At 48.2% G+C, this 19,232-nt stretch overlaps 1 protein-coding gene across 7 annotated transcripts in view; it reads right to left on the bottom strand.

Annotated features, from left to right (window-relative positions):
• LOC140385802 (receptor-type tyrosine-protein phosphatase mu-like) overlaps positions 1 to 19,232 on the bottom strand; it is an 897,711-nt gene that overhangs the window by 308,582 nt on the left and 569,897 nt on the right. For all 7 annotated transcript variants that reach the window (XM_072468340.1, XM_072468341.1, XM_072468342.1 and 4 more), the window contains exon 11: positions 1,303 to 1,576. In XM_072468340.1, the coding sequence (XP_072324441.1) occupies positions 1,303 to 1,576 (274 nt within the window). The remainder of the gene's footprint in view (positions 1 to 1,302; positions 1,577 to 19,232) is intronic.

Here is a 19,232-nt window from a genome sequence, read left to right as displayed (position 1 = left end):
GTCAGGATGGTGTGTGGCTTTATGGGGTACTTGGAGGTGGTGGTGTTTCCCATCTGCCTGCTTGCCCTGCTGGGTGGTAGATGTTGCCGGTTTGGTAGGTCCTGTTAAAGAAGCCTTGATGGGTCGCTGCAGTGCATTTTGTAGATGATATATATTGCATTCACAGCTCACCAGTGGTGAAGGAAGTAAATGTTTGTGGTCGTGGTTGGAGTGCCAATCAATAAGGTTGCTTGTTCCTTGATAGTGTCATGTTTTTGACTTTTATTGGAGCTGTATGGCTTTGCTGCACCACCTCCAACCTGCTCCTGTTGCCATGGTATTTATGTGGCTGGTCCAATTTCATTTCTGGTCAATGAGGACCAAGCTGATTACTGTCACCAGGACATTGATAACGGGGCAATTCGACAATGGTAATGCAATTTAATGTTAATGAGAGGTGTTTGGATTCTCTTTTTGCTGGAGATAGTCACTACCTGGGGTGCTGGTGAGCTGTGAATGTTACTTGTTATCTCACAGTCTGCAGTTGCTACAGGAAACCAAATGTACCAATTTATTTAAAGTAGGTGTGTTTCTTGGATGTAGAGGTATATTTTAAGAAAACCTGCTTTACAGTAACTAAACTGCTGAATCACTTATTTTAATCGTTCATGGGATGTGGGCGTTGCTGGCTCTGCCAGCATTTAGTACCCATCCTAATTACTCTTGAGGGGGCAGTTAAGACTCAACCACATTGCTGTGGGTCTGGAGTCACATGTAAGCCTGACCAGGTAAGGATGGCAGATTTCCTTCTCTAAAGGACATTAGTGAACCAGATGGATTTTTATAACAATTGACAATGGTTTCATGGTCATCTTATAATTCCAGACTTTTATTGAATTCAAATTTCACCTTCTGCAGAAGAGGGATTTGAACCTGGGTCCCCAGAGCATTACTCTGGGTCTCTGGTTAAGTAGCTCAGTGACAATACTACTACGCCACCGCCTCCCCAATGCTTGGTATATAACATGCATAGGTAATTACTAAGCCTTTGCTCCAGGTGGCTCTCTACTCTTCAAGTCAATGTTTGAGCTGCTACCTTCAGTATTGGAATATGCCTCGAGCCCCATGGCACTGCAAGCTCGTTTTGTGTGGTTTTCACCAAGAACTGTATGGACAACTCATTAAGAGGAGCAAATGGGCAAGCCAGTGGCTTTTCATTTTTATTTAAAGCATATGGACAACTTGATGGTCATGTATATGGAAACAGAATGAACATTGGGTGTTTTATGGTTGTACCCGACAGTTACAGCTGTGGACACTTACCCCATTGGCTTTGCTCACTGCTTGAAAATAAATGCTGTAACTCTTATGTGGGAGTAGCGGGGCATTCCAGTAGCCACTGTAGGTCTTGTTATCTCCAACTGTAAACGGTTGGGCCACTTGAAGAGCATCTGGCGGAAATTCAGCAGCAAAGTAATGAGGGGAGTTGGAAATGGAGGCGTTCTGATAGGGGATGGGAACAAAATAGCAGTCCGGGACATCAGTGGCCTTCTTACTCCTGCGTGGACGCTCTTCCTCCACAATTACCTGATAGGCACTGATAACAAAACAGAGAAAACATATAAACCAAAATATTAATATGGTTAATTGATTGCAGCAACAATTAGACCCTGAGTATCTTCCTGAAGAAAATAGCTCTGTGGTAGTATGCATTAGGGGTCATGTGGGACTATGAAGCCGGGATGCTATTGGCTGACAGATCCCGGGTCCTGGTTGGCTGTTGATCCCGAGCTCCGCCCTGAAGGCGGAGTATAAGAACCTGGGCTTCTCCCCGCAGCTCCAGTCTGTTGCTGAACTGCTGGGAACAAGTCACGCTTAATAAAGCCTCATCGACTTCACCTCTATTCGTCTCTCTCGTAAGTCATTGTCCCCTCGTGCTAGACATCACCATCCGAGGAAAAAGGCTCTCACTGTCCACCCTATCCAATCCTCTGATCATCTTGTATGCCTCAATTAAGTCACCTCTTAACCTTCTTCCCTCTCCCCCGCATATCCGACATGGTAAAACGGATTGCCCAATATAAGGTCTTCTCCACCGTGGACCTCAAGTCCGCCTATCACCAGCTCCCCATCCGCCCAAGTGACCGCAAGTACACAGCCTTCGAGGCAGATGGGCGACTATACCACTTCCTAAGGGTCCCATTTGGCGTCACAAACGGGGTCTCGGTCTTCCAACGGGAGATGGACCGAATGGTTTATCAACACGGGTTACAGGCCACGTTCCCGTATCTCGACAACGTAACCATCTGCGGCCACGATCAGCAGGACCACGACGCCAACCTCCAAAAATTCTCCAGACCGCAAACGCCTTGAACCTCACATACAACGAGGACAAGTGCGTGTTTAGCACAAACCGGCTGGCCATCCTGGGATACGTAGTGCGCAATGGGATAATAGGCCCCGACCCCGGACGCATGCCTCAGAAATCCGCCACTCCTCAGTGGAAAAGGAAGCCCAAGCCATAGTTGAAGCTGTGCGACATTGGAGGCATTACCTGGCCGGCAGGAGATTCACTCTCCTCACTGACCAACGGTCGGTAGCTTTCATGTTCGATAATGCACAGCGGGGCAAAATTAAAAATGACAAGATCTTAAGGTGGAGGATCGAGCTCTCCACCTTCAACTACGAGATCTTGTACCGTCCCGGAAAGCTGAACGAGCCGTCCGATGCCCTATCCCGCGGCACATGTGCCAACGCACAAATAGACCGTCTCCAAACCCTCCACGAGGACCTCTGCCACCCGGGGGTCACTCGGTTCTACCATACCCCTACTCCGTGGAGGAGGTCCGTACTGTCACCAGGAACTGCCACATCTGCGCTGAGTGCAAACCGCATTTTTTCAGGCCAGATAGAGCGCACCTGATCAAGGCTTCCCGCCCCTTTGAACACCTCAGTCTGGATTTCAAAGGGCCCCTCCCCTCCACCGATCGAAACACATACTTCCTGAACGTGGTGGATGAGTACTCCCGTTTCCCTTTCGCCATCCCCTGCCCCGACATGACAGCGGCCACAGTTATTAAAGCCCTGAGCACTATATTCACACTGTTCGGTTGCCCCGCATATATCCATAGCGACAGGGGGTCCTCCTTCATGAGTGACGAGCTGCGCCAGTTCCTGCTCAGCAAGGGCATAGCCAGGGGCAGGGCAAGTTGGCACCCTAACTCTCCCTCTGGCACCCGGCTACCTTGGCAATGCCAAGGGGTGGGGTTGCCTGAAGGGGGGGAAAGAAGGTCGGGGAAGGTTTTCAAAATGATGCCCCGATCTGCGAGGAGTCATCGGACTCAAAATGTTAGCTCTTTTCTCTCCCTACAGATGATGCCAGACCTGCTGAGATTTTCCAGCATTTTCTCTTTCGTTTCACCCTAATATTGCTCATTCAATCTATTAAAGTACTGTGGGCTCATTGACAAGAGGAAACATGATTGGAGTCCTCTTTTATCCCTGGGGTGAGAGTTTGAAGATTGGCATGAAAGCATAATTACTCTGTCATTCCTGAGGATTCTCAACTTACAGTTTCCAATCTATAGCATGAAACTGAGTGTCACTCACAAACGTTGCATGGTGTAGGATATGGAAATGCCACATCCATATCCTACACCATCCACATCTTCAATCCTTTCCGCCCTGGATTAAATGGGGGGGGGGAGAACCAGGAAGGTGGTGGGTTCCCCATCCTGCACCATCCCACCTCTCTCAAGGTAATAAATACTGGCCTAGCCAGCTACATCCGCAACCCTCGAATGATATTTTTTAAACAATTACATGCCCCCCTAACCCCTCCCGCCCCGAACCTTCCTCCGGGAGGAGAATTACGTTCTGCCCATGTGTAAATCTAAGAAAAACAAATTTCTACGCCAACGTACAACTGTCAATCCAGTAAGCAAGCACATTATTCACTGATGGGGAAAACACTTTGATTAAATATCTATTTGTAGATGTGATGACTCACACAAAGAGAAACCATCAGCCAAACAACAGAACAGGTTGAGAAAGGTATGCTCGGAGCAAATCTTCCTTTTCTCTTCCTGTGTTTCATTGTCCTCAAGCTAATCACACCACTCTCTTAAAATCTCTGTCAAGATAATGTGTAATCCTAAACTTTGGGTAATAATTTTTGCATCTCTTGTAATTTTTGTTGCCATTGACTTTCCAGAGAGCTGTGCACAAACCATTGAGTCATTATTGTCCATCTTACACTGACGGCCAAGGTCAGAGGTACCTCCACTGCGCCAATGTCGTGGCTATCAAATGCGAGAGGAACGTGGTTATAGGTCCCAGTTACCCAGGAGTATTATCCTGTATAAATTCGAACAGGGATGTTGTGGGGTTGTCCTGGGCTTCCTCATGAAAGTCAAATGCTTCAATCTGATCCTTCCTATGTTTTCAAGCCAAGTGAATTTGTGGAAGTGATTATCCACGTCACAACAGCCAATCAATCTTGAAAAAGACTTTTTCGTCCTTGTACTACAGTGAACCACCATTGGTCTCCCTCATCGTATTACACGACAGTGTGAATCAGAACTGGTTTCTACCTTGAGACAACGCACTATAGTGTGAATCAGTGCTGGTCTACCCAGACACAACGCACTGCAGTGTGAATCAGAACTGGTTTCTACCCAGAGACAACGCACTATAGTGTGAATCAGTGCTGGTCTACCCAGACACAACGCACTGCAGTGTGAATCGGTGCTGGTCTACCCACAGACAACGCACTACAGTGTGAATCAGTACTGGTCTACCCACAGACAACGCACTGCAGTGTGAATCAGTACTGGTCTACCCACAGACAACGCACCACAGTGTGAATCAGTACTGGTCTACCCACAGACAACGCACTGCAGTGTGAATCAGTACTGGTCTACCCACAGACAACGCACTACAGTGTGAATCAGTACTGGTCTACCCACAGACAACGCACTACAGTGTGAATCAGTACTGGTCTACCCACAGACAACGCACTACAGTGTGAATCAGTACTGGTCTACCCAGAGACAACACACTACAGTGTGAATCGGTGCTGGTCTACCCAGACACAACACACTACAGTGTGAATCAGTGCCATTCTACCCAGACACAACACACTACAGTGTGAATCAGTGCCATTCTACCCAGAGACAGCGCACTACAGTGTGAATCAGTGCCATTCTACCCAGAGACAACGCACTACAGTGTGAATCAGTGCTGGTCTACCCAGACACAACACACTGTAGTGTGAATCAGTACTGGTCTACCCAGAGGCAACGCACTACAGTGTGAATCAGTGCTAGTCTACGCAGAGACAACGCACTACAGTGTGAATTAGTGCTGGTCTACCCAGACACAATGCACTACAGTGTGAATCGGTGCTGGTCTACCCAGACACAATGCACTACAGTGTGAATGAGTCCTGGTCTACCCAGACACAACGCACTGCAGTGTGAGTCAGTACTGGTCTACCCACAGACAACGCACTACAGTGTGAATCAGTACTGGTCAGCATGGTAGCACACGTGGGTAGCACTGTGGCTTCACAGCGCCAGGGTCGCAGATTTGATTCCCCACTGGGTCACTGTCTGTGCGGAGTCTGCACGTTCTCCCCGTGTCTGCGTGGGTTTCCTCCGGGTGCTCTGTTTTCCGCCCATAGTCTAAAGCCTTGCAGGTTAGGTGGATTGGCCATGCTAAATTGCCCTTAGTGTCCAAAAAGATTAGGAGGGGTTATTGGGTTACAGGGTTAGGGTGGAAGTGAGGGCTTAAATGGGTCGGTGCAGACTCGATGGGCCATATGGCCTCCTTCTGCACTGTATGTTCTATGTACTATGGTCGACCCAGATACAACGGTCTACAGTGTGTATCAGTACTGGCCATCTGCAATGTACCGCAGTGTGAATTAAAAATGGTCTACCCATACTCATTGGTCTGAATTTTGGAGAGGGTCCATGGATTAGTCCAGAATGGTGCTGGTGGCCCAAATCCAGAGATTTTGAATCCAGAAATTCCACCTGAATCAACCTCTACCATTTCTCACGGGCAGAGGGTGGGAATAGGGTCGGTCTGCACTTTGCATATCTGAGGTGCATGGAGGAAACTCAGCTGTATTATAGTGCAGGTATCTTCAGTAAGGTAAGATGTTTGTTTGGGGAATGTCCAAAACATGATTGGTGCACTTTCGACATAGCAAGAAAAAATCTGAAGTTAGCAGAGTTCTTTAGAGACCTAGGCTGGGATTTTCTCTCCACCCCCCGCCCCCACCTACCTCCCCCTCCCGAGTGACGAAGGCGACTCGCCATTGCCTCTTGGTGGAATCTTACGCTCCAACCAAAATCAATGGCCATTTGCATTGCTCGCCAGCCACACCGCCGGGGAATCTGCCACCGGGGGTCACCTTTGGAAAGGTGGTGGAAAGGGTCGATAAACCGTGGCCGTAAGGTACCCTTTTGGAAAGGTGGGTCCCAGGATACCTTTAGTAGAAGTCAGTTGCCCTTTGGCAAACTGTCAAAATCATCAAATATTTTTTAAATATCGGAAACAAACTGGCTGCAGTGCTAAAAAAAGAATCAGTGCTTGCTATTTCACTCTGTTCATTGATATAAGCCTGAGGGCTGCCATTATGGGATTTGGGCTGATATCACCGCCTGTCATTATTACAGTGGGGTGTCTGTTAGTTTACAGTTTGATTGACCGCTCCAAGTATTTATAAAGTATTATACAGTAGTTTGAATGCAATGCATGTTGTCACAGAGGGTTAAGTGGTTGAATGAATTCTCATGTAGGGAATGGGTTTTTAATCAATGAGTGTCACTTTGAAATAGTTAATTTATCACCAGACACTTGGAACTTGTTTTATTTCCATCAGAATGGGCCCTGAGATCTGCCCATGGTGGTGACTGGATGAATTGGCACGGAGGGTGTAAGGGCAAAGGGTGGTTGGTGGTGGTGGTGGGGGGAGGGGGGGGCGTGTTGTCATGAGTTGGCAATAAGTTGGAATAGGAGCAATAAAGAGCATTAGGGTGGGTAGAGGGGCACAGGGTGGCACGGATGGATCATGGGGAGCGTGTAGTGAGGAATGAGAAGGAGTGACCAGGTGAGGATCAGAGGGCTGTTTTGTATAATGATTTTTTTTGCAGCTGGGACAAATTGCCCATTAACGAGTCCAACCTTTCGCCCAACCTGTCTCCATACGAGGCAGCTCCTGTGCTGTCTCTTAACTGAGGGGAGGATTCCCAAGTACACATCACACACACGCCACACATGACATCCTCCACCCCACCCCCACCCCCCGCCTCCCCGACCACCCCCTCCCCACCCCCAACACCGGTCCACACCTCCCACAGAATCAAAATCAGAACTCCTTGGGCAGTTTTTCAAGCGTCAGAATCACAGAGCCTGGAATGCTGACACTGGAACGATCGTTCAGGCCACCAGGTTTACCCAGCTGAGTCAGTTTCCAGTGGTCAATCATGCAAAGGCTTTTCACTGACAAAAGTCAAAAATAACAGTATTAAGACAGGTTTATCCAAATCGAGAAAATATTTTGCTCACAAGTAAAGCATCAGCTTCTGACAATGAAATGTCACACTCCTTAACTTTGGTAACACTAATCATTCTTCCTGCTATTTTCAATCAGTGACTATAGCAGATGACATAAAATTCCCTGTGGTGAGGTGCAGCACATAATGATACCGAAAGGCTCTTTCAAACAATTACACTTGGGTATTGCACGAGAGAATTCAGTTGGAAACCATACTTTCCAGCTTTTAAAAAAAAACAGATAAACGTCCACGAGATTAAGTAACAGGCGGCATCCTATAAATTTTATTTAATCACTGATCAGAGCTCAGAACAATTTAGTGTTTCATAACTTAGGTATGGAAAGGTCAAACATTGGTTTTGCATTATGCTAAACAATACATGTGCTTTCTATTTGCTGTTAACAGTATAGTGGGTGTGTGGTAAACCACTGTGTTCTTATATTAAGGGTTGTACGGTAGAACGTGCACTACAGGTTCACCTGGGCCCCTGCATGCTAGCTCCGCCCAGGAGCCGGGTTATAAATATGCGTGGCCTCCAGCTAGCAGCCATTTTGTCAGCTGCTGTAGGAGGCCACACATCAGACACAAATAAAGCCTCAGTTTGAATTCAACTTCGTCTCCAGCCACATTGATCGTGCCTCAGGGTGGAATTTTTCGTTTCTTACACAGAGTGCAGGCTGAGGCGAGAAAGCGGGCGTTCAGCTCGCTGACTGCACAGCCGGCTTTTCTCGCCACATTGCGCAGCTCTCTGCGCAGAAACAATCTGCAGGCGTGGCCCACGCCGTCAAGATGGTAGGGCGGGGTTGGAAACAGCTGGCAACGCTGGGGATCCCGAGAGTAAGGGCATCTCGATCTCCAACAAAGAACAACAAAATCTCCCTTCCCCCACACACAAAAGGGGAAACCCCCCTCTTGTGGACACATGTAATCCACGGACACATGTAATCCCTCCCCCCCCCCCCCTCCCCCCCACACACCACATGCACAAGAAGAAGAACACTACACACAGATAAGGGGGACCGCACCCAACCCATGAAGCCCGCACTTGGCATTGACCCCTGGCATGAACCTGTCAGGAAGAGTGCCAGGGGGCAGTGTCGGGGTACTGCCCGGTGAGTCCCTCTCCCCCACCCTTCCGCCATACAGCTATACTTATCTGTGCGTCCCTGGTAAATTTCCTTCGCCTGGGTCGTGTTTTGCAAAACGTGCTGTAAGCCTCGCCGACGTTATGTCATGCCAAATTGGGGGGGTGGTCCCTTCGTGTGGTGATGATACGATGGGGAAGCGCTTTAATGAGCTGCCAATATACTGAAATGAGGTTTCCAACCTCCCTGGGAGGGAGATTTGTTACATTACTGGTAAGGAGCGGGGTAAATCAGAAATTGTGATCTCGCCGGCAATGTTTTCATTTTCTGTCCCTCGTGATATTTTGAGCCCACATCACTGCTTGTGCTCATGGCAAACGCGGGTGCAAAATCGTGGCCATGGAGTATAACTCGCTACAAAGTCCAAGAGTTCCAAAGAGTAAGCATCAGCTTCACTAACCAGACATCATTTGCTTTTCCCTAATTTCTTCTCTCCTCTCCTGGATTACACGGACTAGATTTTTGTTAGATGGGATTCTGCACTGTTTTTGAAACACATATTAATTCCACTATATTTTTAGAAAACCTTGTGAGGTAATTATTTTTAAGTTCCTTTATACTGTTGGTATTTTCCTTCTGGATGAAAAGTATGAATTTCACAAGTCTACAAGAACAACAAAGAAGTTGAATATTACTTAAATGGTTAAATGGAAAAAGGCTGCAGAAAGTTGCAGCACAGAGGGATTTGGCGGTCCTCGAGAATAAATCACAAAAAGCTAGCGTTCTCTGATACATAGCATCTAGCATGCAAGTTCAGAAGGCAGTAGCTCCCTTGGCAATGCCAATGAGCTCGGCAATTCTAATGAGTTTATTCCTTTTGAAGCACATTCATGTCTACGTTAACAACCCAAAAGTCACTTGGCCTCCCCTGTAGGGCACCTCACCCCCCACAAAGAGCACTGACCTCTCAGAAGTGTCCTGGGACCTATCCAAAAGTCTCCAAAGAACACAACTAACTCTAAGCCTTCTCCTGACGGGTCTTATGTGCACAAGTCACGTTTTGGACATATCACTAGTGAAAATTGGATCAAGATTTAACAAGTGCAGTTGCCTCCATGAGCCACTGATATACAAAGCTCAACCAGCTTCCAATTCTGTCCATGGTATTTCAGCATGGAATGGGAGGACTTGTGAAAGTAATCACAGGCACGATTTACTGGCCGCGTCCCGCCAGAATCAGGATGGGATGCGAACGGGAGAACCCAGGAGAGGCCTCTCTCAAAATTCCCTCAGATGTTACACCTCGCGAGATCTAACGACATCCTGCAAGACATCACGATCTGGATCCCACCAAGATGTGGCTCAATGTGCCCAAAAGAGCTTACAAGCTAATTTAGCGATGCTGTCGCTGGATCTGACCGGCACCCGGCATCTACCAGACATGCCGAGGAGACACCAGTCAGGCGCCGTTAGCACTGGTCCCCACAAACAGGAACCAGGCAAAATGATACTTGGGAGGAAGGGGGGGGGGGGGGGTCGCCCAGGCGATTAGAGGCCCCAAGGTGGTCGAATTCTGATGAGGTTGGCACCCTGGCACTGCTGGTGCCACCCAGGCACCTTGGCACTGCCAACCTGACACTCTGGCACTGCAAAGGTGCCAAGTTGACATTTTGACCGTGCCGATGATCGAACCCGGGAGTGTTCTGCTGATAAGTGGTGGGGTGTGGTGGACTACCCAACAGGTCAGTTGGTGCATTGGGGGAGGGGGGGGGGGGGGGGAACGGGGCACCTTTAAAAACTGGCATCTTGATCTCTTCCTGCACTGAGGAGTTCCACTCGCTGAAGTGTGGCCTCGGGAGGTATTCCCTGCTGGAGAGACACAGCAGAGTGTCGTTCGATTGAGGGGGTCATTCCTGACGTTTGGTGGACTCTTTTTTTTTTAGTTAAATCATGCCTCACATCTGCACTTGTTCTTCTCCCAGTGTTTTGAAGTCATTTTTTTTAAAGAGAAAAATAGAATTAACATTAATGTGATAAAAGCTGGCACCCGCACAACCTACAGATTAGTTGGATAGTATGGAAAGAGGGAAAACCAAACTGCTTTTTATTTTGATTCTACCTGCTTTCTAATTTCAGATTTTCATAGAATTTACAGTGCAGAAGGAGGCCATTCGGCCCATCGAGTCTGCACCAGCTCTTGGAAAGAGCACCCTACCCAAGGTCCACACCTCCACCCTTTCCCCTTAACCCAGTAACCTCACCCAACACTAAGGGCAATTTTGGACACTAATGGCAATTTAGCATGGCCAACCCACCTAACCTGCACATCTTTGGACTGTGGGAGGAAACCGGAGCACCCGGAGGAAACCCATGCACACATGGGGAGAATATGCAGACTCCGTACAGACAGTGACCCAAGCCGGGAATCGAACCTGGGACCCTGGAGCTGTGAAGCAATTGTGCTAACCACAATGTAACCGTGCCAACGTTTCAGCGCACTTTGCTTTCTATTCCTGTCCCTTTTTATATACCTTCCATTCCAAATTTTATCATCTGGGGAAGAAGAATAAAATGGCAACAGAACTGATCATTGTACAACTGATCAAGCCTCCTTAGGCAGCACCTTCTAAACCACAATGGCTACGATCTAGAAGACAAGTGCAGCAGATACCTAGGAATACCACCACCTTGAGGTTCCCCTCCAAGCCACAGCCCATCCTGACTTAGAGACCATAAAACCATAAGATGCAGGAGCAGAATTAAGCCATTCGGCACATTGAGTCAGCTCTACCATTCAATCATGGCTGATATGTTCCTCCTTCCCATTCTCCTACCTTCTCCCCACAACCCCTGATCCCTTATTAATCAAGAACACCAGATTTGTGCTTGCGGTGCTGTTACTATAGGGCTACAGACCAAGAGCTGGAAGTTATAATTAGACAGAGTGACCTTTCTTGGAACTAGGAGCAGGAGTAGGCAATTTAGTCTCTCAAGCTTGATCCACTGTTCAATACGGTCATGGCTGATCTCATCTGCCATCAGTTGATCTCAACTCCACCATCCTGCCCATCCTCTGTCGTGAAAAACTGGTGTGAAATGGCCACATATTCTTAGCCTTGCAGGGGGCTAGCAGGGACCCGGCTTAAAACTAGCTGCTTTTGCTGCAGATACGGGCCCCCGCACTTCAGGTTGAGAGGCCACGTATGCGCACAGCGGCGGCCTCCAGCGGCCGCGCCGTGCTCCATGGTGGACTCAGACCGCGGAGCTGGGCATTAAAAATAGACCCCCCCCCGGCGCCCGACCCTGATCACCCCCCCAAACATTGCCCGGCAGCGAATATGGCCCCCCCCCTGCCTTCCGTTCGGCCCGCCCCTGACTAGTAACCCGACCTGCAGGATCAGGTTAGATCCACGCCATCGGGACTTCGGCCGGTCGGGGGCGGAGAATGGCGGGGCGGGCGTCCAGCAATGGTCCCAACAATGGCCACAGGTGGGTGATGTGCCGTGCGGTGTTTTGGGGCCCTGAGAATCGGGGAACCGGCACCGGTCCCAATTTCGTGTGCCGAAATGGATTCTCCGCCCCGCCGCCGACCGCGATTTCAGCGTCGGGGTGCGGAGAATCCAGCCCACTCTATCTACAGTATCCCTATTATCCACTTGGCTTCTTGCATCTTCGAAGAACTCTTGCAAATTAGTCAAACATGATCTACCCCTTCATAAAACCATGCTGATTCTGATGGTTTGCGCTTTGACTTTCGAAATGTCCTGATTTTACTTCCTTAATAATAGATTCTAACAATTTCCCAACAACAAATGCTAAACTAACTAGTCTGTAATTTCTTACATTCTGCCTCCCTCCCTTTTTGAATAAGGGTGTTACATCAGCATTTTTCCAATCCACTGGAACCTTTCCCGACTTGGAAATACATCGCCATTCCTTCACTGTCACTGGGTTAAAATCCTAAAGCACTCTCCCTAACAGCACTGTGGGTGTACCTACACCAGATGCCCTCAGGAAGGCAGCTCACCACCTCCTTCTCAAGGGTGATGAGGAATGAGCAATAAACTCTCGCCTTGCCAGCTGCGCTCACATCCCACAAATGGATGAAAAAAACATAGCAATTGAGAGACAGCAACAGCCCTGTTATACATCAGCAAAATTAACGTTTACAGATGTAGCATAGGAATCACTATCATTATTCACAGGGCGAAAAGCAGAGAATAAAGAATCGTGAAACATCTGGAATTCACCCTATGAGGGAAAGGACACACTTCTGTTTATTAGAGAGCTGATACTGAGATTAACTGTAAAAGTGACTTCAAGCATTCTGATGCTAAGCATAAGGCACCGATTTAACAGCTGAATATGACAAAGTAAAGGTTAATGACTTGGATCTGCATTGATATTAGCTCAACTAATGGTGGGTTCACTACCATCATCCCTGGTGACGTGATCCATGGTCAGCCTGGGAGTTTCTGGTCAGCATAGTTTAGGGACTCACAGCCGGAGAAGTTCTCTTGAAATAAAAAGGCTCCTAAGGAGAATCACTGATCCAGTTGGGATGGATATTGAAAAATGAAATGAAAATCGCTCATTGTCACAAGTAGGCTTCAAATGAAGTTACTGTGAAAAGCCCCTAGTCACCACATTCCGGCACCTGTTTGGGGAGGCTGGTATGGGAATTGAACCGTGCTGCTAGCCTGCCTTGGTCTGCTTTCAAAGCCAGCGATTTAGCCCTGTGCTATTTGAATAAATGATAAAGTGGTTCAGCGATATTAGTCTAAGTGGTACAAGTCAAACCAGACAAGCTCATGGCAATCCCTCTTCAAAAGGACAAACTGTTTGAAACACTTTGGAAATCTTTCAAAAGCACTCCAACTGTGATGCATAGAAAAGCATTCTTCGACTTGCAAATGTTATTGTAAACTGGAAATCTTTCAGGGTAAAATTTATTCCGAAATGAATATATTTCAATTGAACTTCAGCATTTCAATGAGGTTTAATGAGTGTGCGTTCATTTTCTTCCCTTTTGGATATGATTTAAAATGGAGGCAAAGCAAATTTTTTTCTTTCAAAGGATCATGAGTCTTTGGATTTTTCTTCCTGTGAAGGCAGTGTGGAAGGCAGAGTCGGCGTGGGGTGGATTCAATGGGAAATTCCATTGACAAGCAGTGGGATAGAAAATGCAGTCGCCAGCGAAAGTCGCACCCACCAAGAAACGTACAGCTGGGGGACTGGAAAATCCAGCTCAATGTCTCTCACAATGCAGCATAGGCTTGTATCTGTACTTCACTGTCAGAGTGTGATACAGCCCAAACTCTTCTGATGGAGAGATCAGGGGCGGGATTCTTCGGAAGCCGGCGGAGCAAGCAGGAATGGCATGAACCACTCCGGCGTCGGGCCTCCCCGAAGGTGCGGAATCCTCCGCACCTTCAGGGGCTAGGCCGGCGCCGGAGTGGTTTGCGCCGTGCCGGCAGGCGCGGAAGGGGCTTGGCGCCATGCCAACCAGCGCCAAAGGGCCTCTGCCGGCCGGCGTGAGTTGGCGCATGCGCGGGAGCGCCAGCGTGTGCTGGCATTTTCCCAGTTCATGCGCAGGGTTAATCTCCATGCTGGCCATCGCAGACTGTTACACCAGCCGGCGCGGAGGAATAGGGTGCCCCCACGGCACAGGCCCGCCCGCTGATCGGTGGGCTCCGATCGCGGGCCAGGCCACCATGGGGGCACCCCGCAGGGCCAGATCCCCCAGCGCCGCCCCCCTCCCCCGAGGACCCAGGAGGCCACCTGGGTGATATCGCTGAACCACTTTATCATTTAGGTCCTGCCGGCAAATACCTGTCGTAACGTACGCCGCCGGGGCCGGCCGAAAACGGGCGGCCACTCGGCCCATCGCGGGCCGGAGAATCACCGGGGGGGGGGGGGGGCGCCAAATCCTCGTTGCCGGAGAATTCGGCAGCCGGCGGGGGCGGGATTCACGCTGCCCTCCGGTGATTCTCCGACTGGGCCGGGGGTCAGAGAATCCAGCCCCAGAATTTTGCCACTGAATTAAGCTTGTACTCACAATGCAGAAGCATTGATAATTTTCCATTGAACATTGACATAAATTAAAGCTATGGGAACGCCTGACAAAATGAACTCACGCTCCTGATAATTCAGTCCGCTGAGTTTTGTACTGGATGAGATGGTCTCATTTATCCACTGCATAAATGCAGTACAGCAAAAATAGGTGATGCAAAATCTACTGACAAAAACATTTCTCTCTGCATCCCCCTTCAAAATGAAACACTTGCTTGGAAGAGGATAATGCAGAGCTGGATTACAAAGTCACCCAGTGTTTATGGACAGACCTAGAAGTTTTAGTAAGTCAAGGGCCAGGGCTTTTCCACCCCCACCATGCCAAGGGGGATGTGGCAAGCTACCCAAAAGTCCATTGACCTCGGCGAGACAGAAAATCCTGTCGGTGGGCAAGACTGGAAAACCTCAGCCAAGAGGAGCAAGACACTTGAAGGCTGGTGAAATTCCGATCAACTGCTTTCCAGTCACTGAGAGGATAAATTAACCTTGCCTATTGTCTGACATGAATTCTCCACTCATTCCTTATTTTCAAATCCCTCCAAGGCCTTGACCATCCCTATCTATGCATTTTCCCCCAGCCCCACACCCCTCCGAGATATCTGCTCTCGTCTAATTCTGATACTTCGTGAACATCCCTGATTTCAAATGCTCCACACTTGATGGCCGTGCCTTCAGTTGTCTCGGTCCTAAGCTCTGGAATTCCCTCCTCTGCCTCTTTTTCCTCTTTTCCTGACCAAGCTTTTGACCCAATATCTCCTGTGGTTTGGTGCCATACTTTGTTCTATAATGTCCTGTGAAGTGCTTTGAGACATTTCATTACGTTAAATGTGCTGTATAAATATAAGATTTTGTTGTTGGACACACAGGCTTTTTCTCATGCCCTGTCTTCTTGTATCCTTAAATTTTAACTAAATAGATTAATCAGGTTGACAGGTTATTAAAAAATATATCAAAATAAAGAACTTTAACTTTGAAATTTATGAAGCACTCGCATAATCTTCTTTATCTCTACACTTTTGAAATCAGTAATGTATTTAGCTTTGAGCTCCCTCGCAGCATCTGTTTGAAAGCCCCAGGTAGTGACATTCTGATGCACAGCATGTGCATTAGTTACAGAACAAAAGGGAAAAGGCGTCCGTCTGCCATTGGTGAGAATAAATTGGATTTAAGATCTTCGGCGTGCTTAGGAGTATTTCCTCCTATTTTTTGGCGCAATTACACTTTTGCCATACTTGGAAAGCGAACATATTTGTCTTTGCTTTAAACTGAAAGGTTGTGGACTGGCTGATGCCAGAGAACATCAATCTATTTGTTTTCACCAGATGGATACTGACCCATGAGGAAACATGGCATAACAGACCATTCATCAAACTTCTGATGAGCACTTGCAGTGAGCTGGGAATCTGAATCCAATTTTGCTCCTGTCTCAACTGGAAGCAGCAACGACGACAAGCTCAAAATCAACATTACTAAATCCTACACTTACAGCTCCTGTCTTGTTCGTGCTCGATGCATCTCATGAGGTGTAAACAATCTCGATATTGGGTTCCATTTTTCATTCTGCATTCCACAAGGCATATTTGCTGTTAGTTCAATTCATCGAGCATTTCCAACAATGAATTTTCATGATCACCTTTGCCATGATCTGCAAACATGCAGCTAATGAACACATCGAATAGGACACAACCAATGAGCAGTCAGGACACTCAGGGGTGGTATCTCACTATAAAAGGGATGAGGCACTCACACCCCACCTCTTTCCACAGATCAACATCTACAGAGTGAGACAGGGCGTATCCTCAGCATCACACCCCAGCACGTGGCTTAGAGCAAGGCTGGTTCAGTTAGACTGAGTTACTACATTTAGATTAGCAGAGAGTCGAACTCATTGAGAACTGTGCTAATAGTTCAATAAAACACACTGAACTCACTTCAAAGTCTGGAGCATCTTTTACTCAAAACTGCATCAAGTGGCAGCTTGTGTTATTCCAAATTACATAACACAACAGCCTTTAGCTCAGAACTTACGAGATAGGAGTAGGCCATTCAGCCCCTCGAGCCTGCTCCGCCATTCAAAAAGTTCATGGCAGATCTGTTTGTGTTTCGAGATCCACTTTCCCAACGACCCTCGATAACAATTGATTCCCTGGCCTATCTACCTCTGCCTTAAAAATATTCAAAGACCGCCTTCTGAAGCAAAGAGTTCCAAAGTCACACAACCCCCGAGAGAAAATAATTTGTCCTCATCTCTATCCGAAAAGGGTGACCCCTAATTTTAGAACAGTGCCCCCTACCACAGAATTACACAACTGTTACGGTGCCAGAAGGAGGCCCTTAGGCACATCGAGTTTACACTAGCTCTCCGAATAAGCAGCACGACTTAGTGCCAATCCCGGTAGCCCTGCACATTTTTGAAGTTCAAGTAATCATCTAATGCCCACTTAAATGTCTCGTTTGAACCTGCCTCCATGGCTCTTTCAGAGAGAACATTCCAGACCCGAACCACTCATTGTGTGAAAAAAGTATTTTCTCACATCACATTTGCTTCTTTTGCAAAACACTTTGAATCTATGCCCTCGCGTGCTTGATCCATTTACGATCAGGAATAGTTTCTCCCTCTGTACTCTGTCCAGCTCCCTACTTTTGGGCTAACCCGCAAGAGGAAATATGGGGCAAAATTCTCCATCTTGCGCCACGAGTAGCAGAGTTCCGATGAGGTAGAGAATCCCACATCAGTGAAGAAAAGGAGATCTGCTTCGGGCGCCAATCCGTTTCCGATGCTCCGGCCCCCACGCCCGGTGCCAGCGGGAGAATACAAATGGATCATTAAGATCCACTTACATCCACTCAGAGGGCAGGCACCATATTCTCCTGGCCTGTGTGATTCTCCGATCCCCTGGGCCGGGAATCATCTGGGCCGGGAATCACCTGGGTGAGAATTACTACGGCTATTGACAAGTGTGGCCCTGACGCAGTGGACCTTGCGGTGGGCAAAGGGAGTAACTCTTTAAGGGATTGCCCGCACAGTCCATCCGAGGGCTGCCCTCTCCACTCCGCTGCACAGTGCAAGACCTGCCCACCTCCACCAGACTCCCCCACCGACACTCCCTAAATAATGAGGTTCCCCCCCAGAGACCGACTAAATAAAGCGACCCCCACAGAGACCCCCTAAATGAAGGGAGTCCCCAGAGACTCCCTAAATAAAGGGACCCCCACAGAGATGCCCTAAATAAAGGAACAACCCCTAGACACCCCCTAAATGTAGGGATCCCAACTCAAAATTGCTCCCCGAAAGTGGGATTCCTGAGGGAATCCCTCGTACTCCTTGCCATGCATAAATTTGTATGGCGAAGGATTGGGAATCACTTCCGATTTGGGAGGGCAAAGCAGATGCAATTCAGCTTCGGCTGGAGAACACATGCCAAATGGAGAATTGAAGTGGAAATGGAGGTAACCATACTGTGGTGGCTCGAGACATACACTGGAGGCTTCCAGTAGTTAACAAAGGGGTTTATTGACAATAGGTAAAGGCAGTTAAGTAACAGGCAGAGAATACTAGGTGCTGGATTCTTCCGCACCGCTTGCCGCAAGAAGGCCACTGTCGGGACGCGGACAATGGAGAAGTCCATTGACCTCGGGCGGGATTCTCCGGTTGCCGGGCGGACGCGGCCGAAGAATCCCGCCCTCGGTCTTAACACTTCGACTCCGGGGTCCAAAGTCTCCGGGATCCTGCTCCCAGGGCTCTGTGCAAATTCCCCATTGGCCGGTGTTCACGTGCTCCCGCGTGATTGGCCCGAGCCGGTTAAGTGGAGTCTGCCACCTCAAAGAGGCCACGGTACCACATGCACATTCAGTACAAATAATATGAATTAAAACATCCTCACACTGGATTTTTGAGAACCACAGATGCTCAACAAATATTCATGTGCACGAAATTGCTTTTCTGTTTAACATTACAACAGCTTAAGAGCCCGTTGTGCATTGAGGCTTGGCTAGAAAACAACCATGTGAACTCCATTAAATCCTGTATTGATGACAATGGGCAATCATTGTCGCCCAAAGAGTGACTTTGGTTGAAGTGCTTGAGGAAATTAACATTCTAATCCGAAGCCATGCGTTACACTTTGGAATTAAGTTTCTGAGAAATATTTCAAACATACGTTAGCATTTCTTCCATCTTTGGGTTAAAGTTTTGCACGTGCCAGTTACCTTCAAGGAGCTCTGCCATGTTCCTAATACTGAGTTGGGTTAGGGGTGGTTCTGTTGATTTACAGGGATCATCATACTGGGGCGAATATCATCATTTGAATGCACTGGGAATGATGGTTGTCCAGGATCATGCAGGAGGTGTGCAGGTCTATTTCAACGGGGTCTGATCCTTAACTTCAGGGATCCGGGGCGGGTGGGATGCAGTGGTAGACTGTCTGATCCATAACCGAGGGTTGGATGTTCTATCCCTCGTCCCAAGGGTTGGCTGATCCTAAGAAAGGTTCAATCCCTAGCCCAGAGTGAAAGCTGAACAGGGAAG

The sequence above is a fragment of the Scyliorhinus torazame genome, chromosome 11 (assembly GCF_047496885.1).
Source record: "Scyliorhinus torazame isolate Kashiwa2021f chromosome 11, sScyTor2.1, whole genome shotgun sequence".
Classification (NCBI taxonomy): Eukaryota; Metazoa; Chordata; class Chondrichthyes; order Carcharhiniformes; family Scyliorhinidae; genus Scyliorhinus; species Scyliorhinus torazame.
This window is presented reverse-complemented; position numbering and strand designations above follow the sequence as displayed.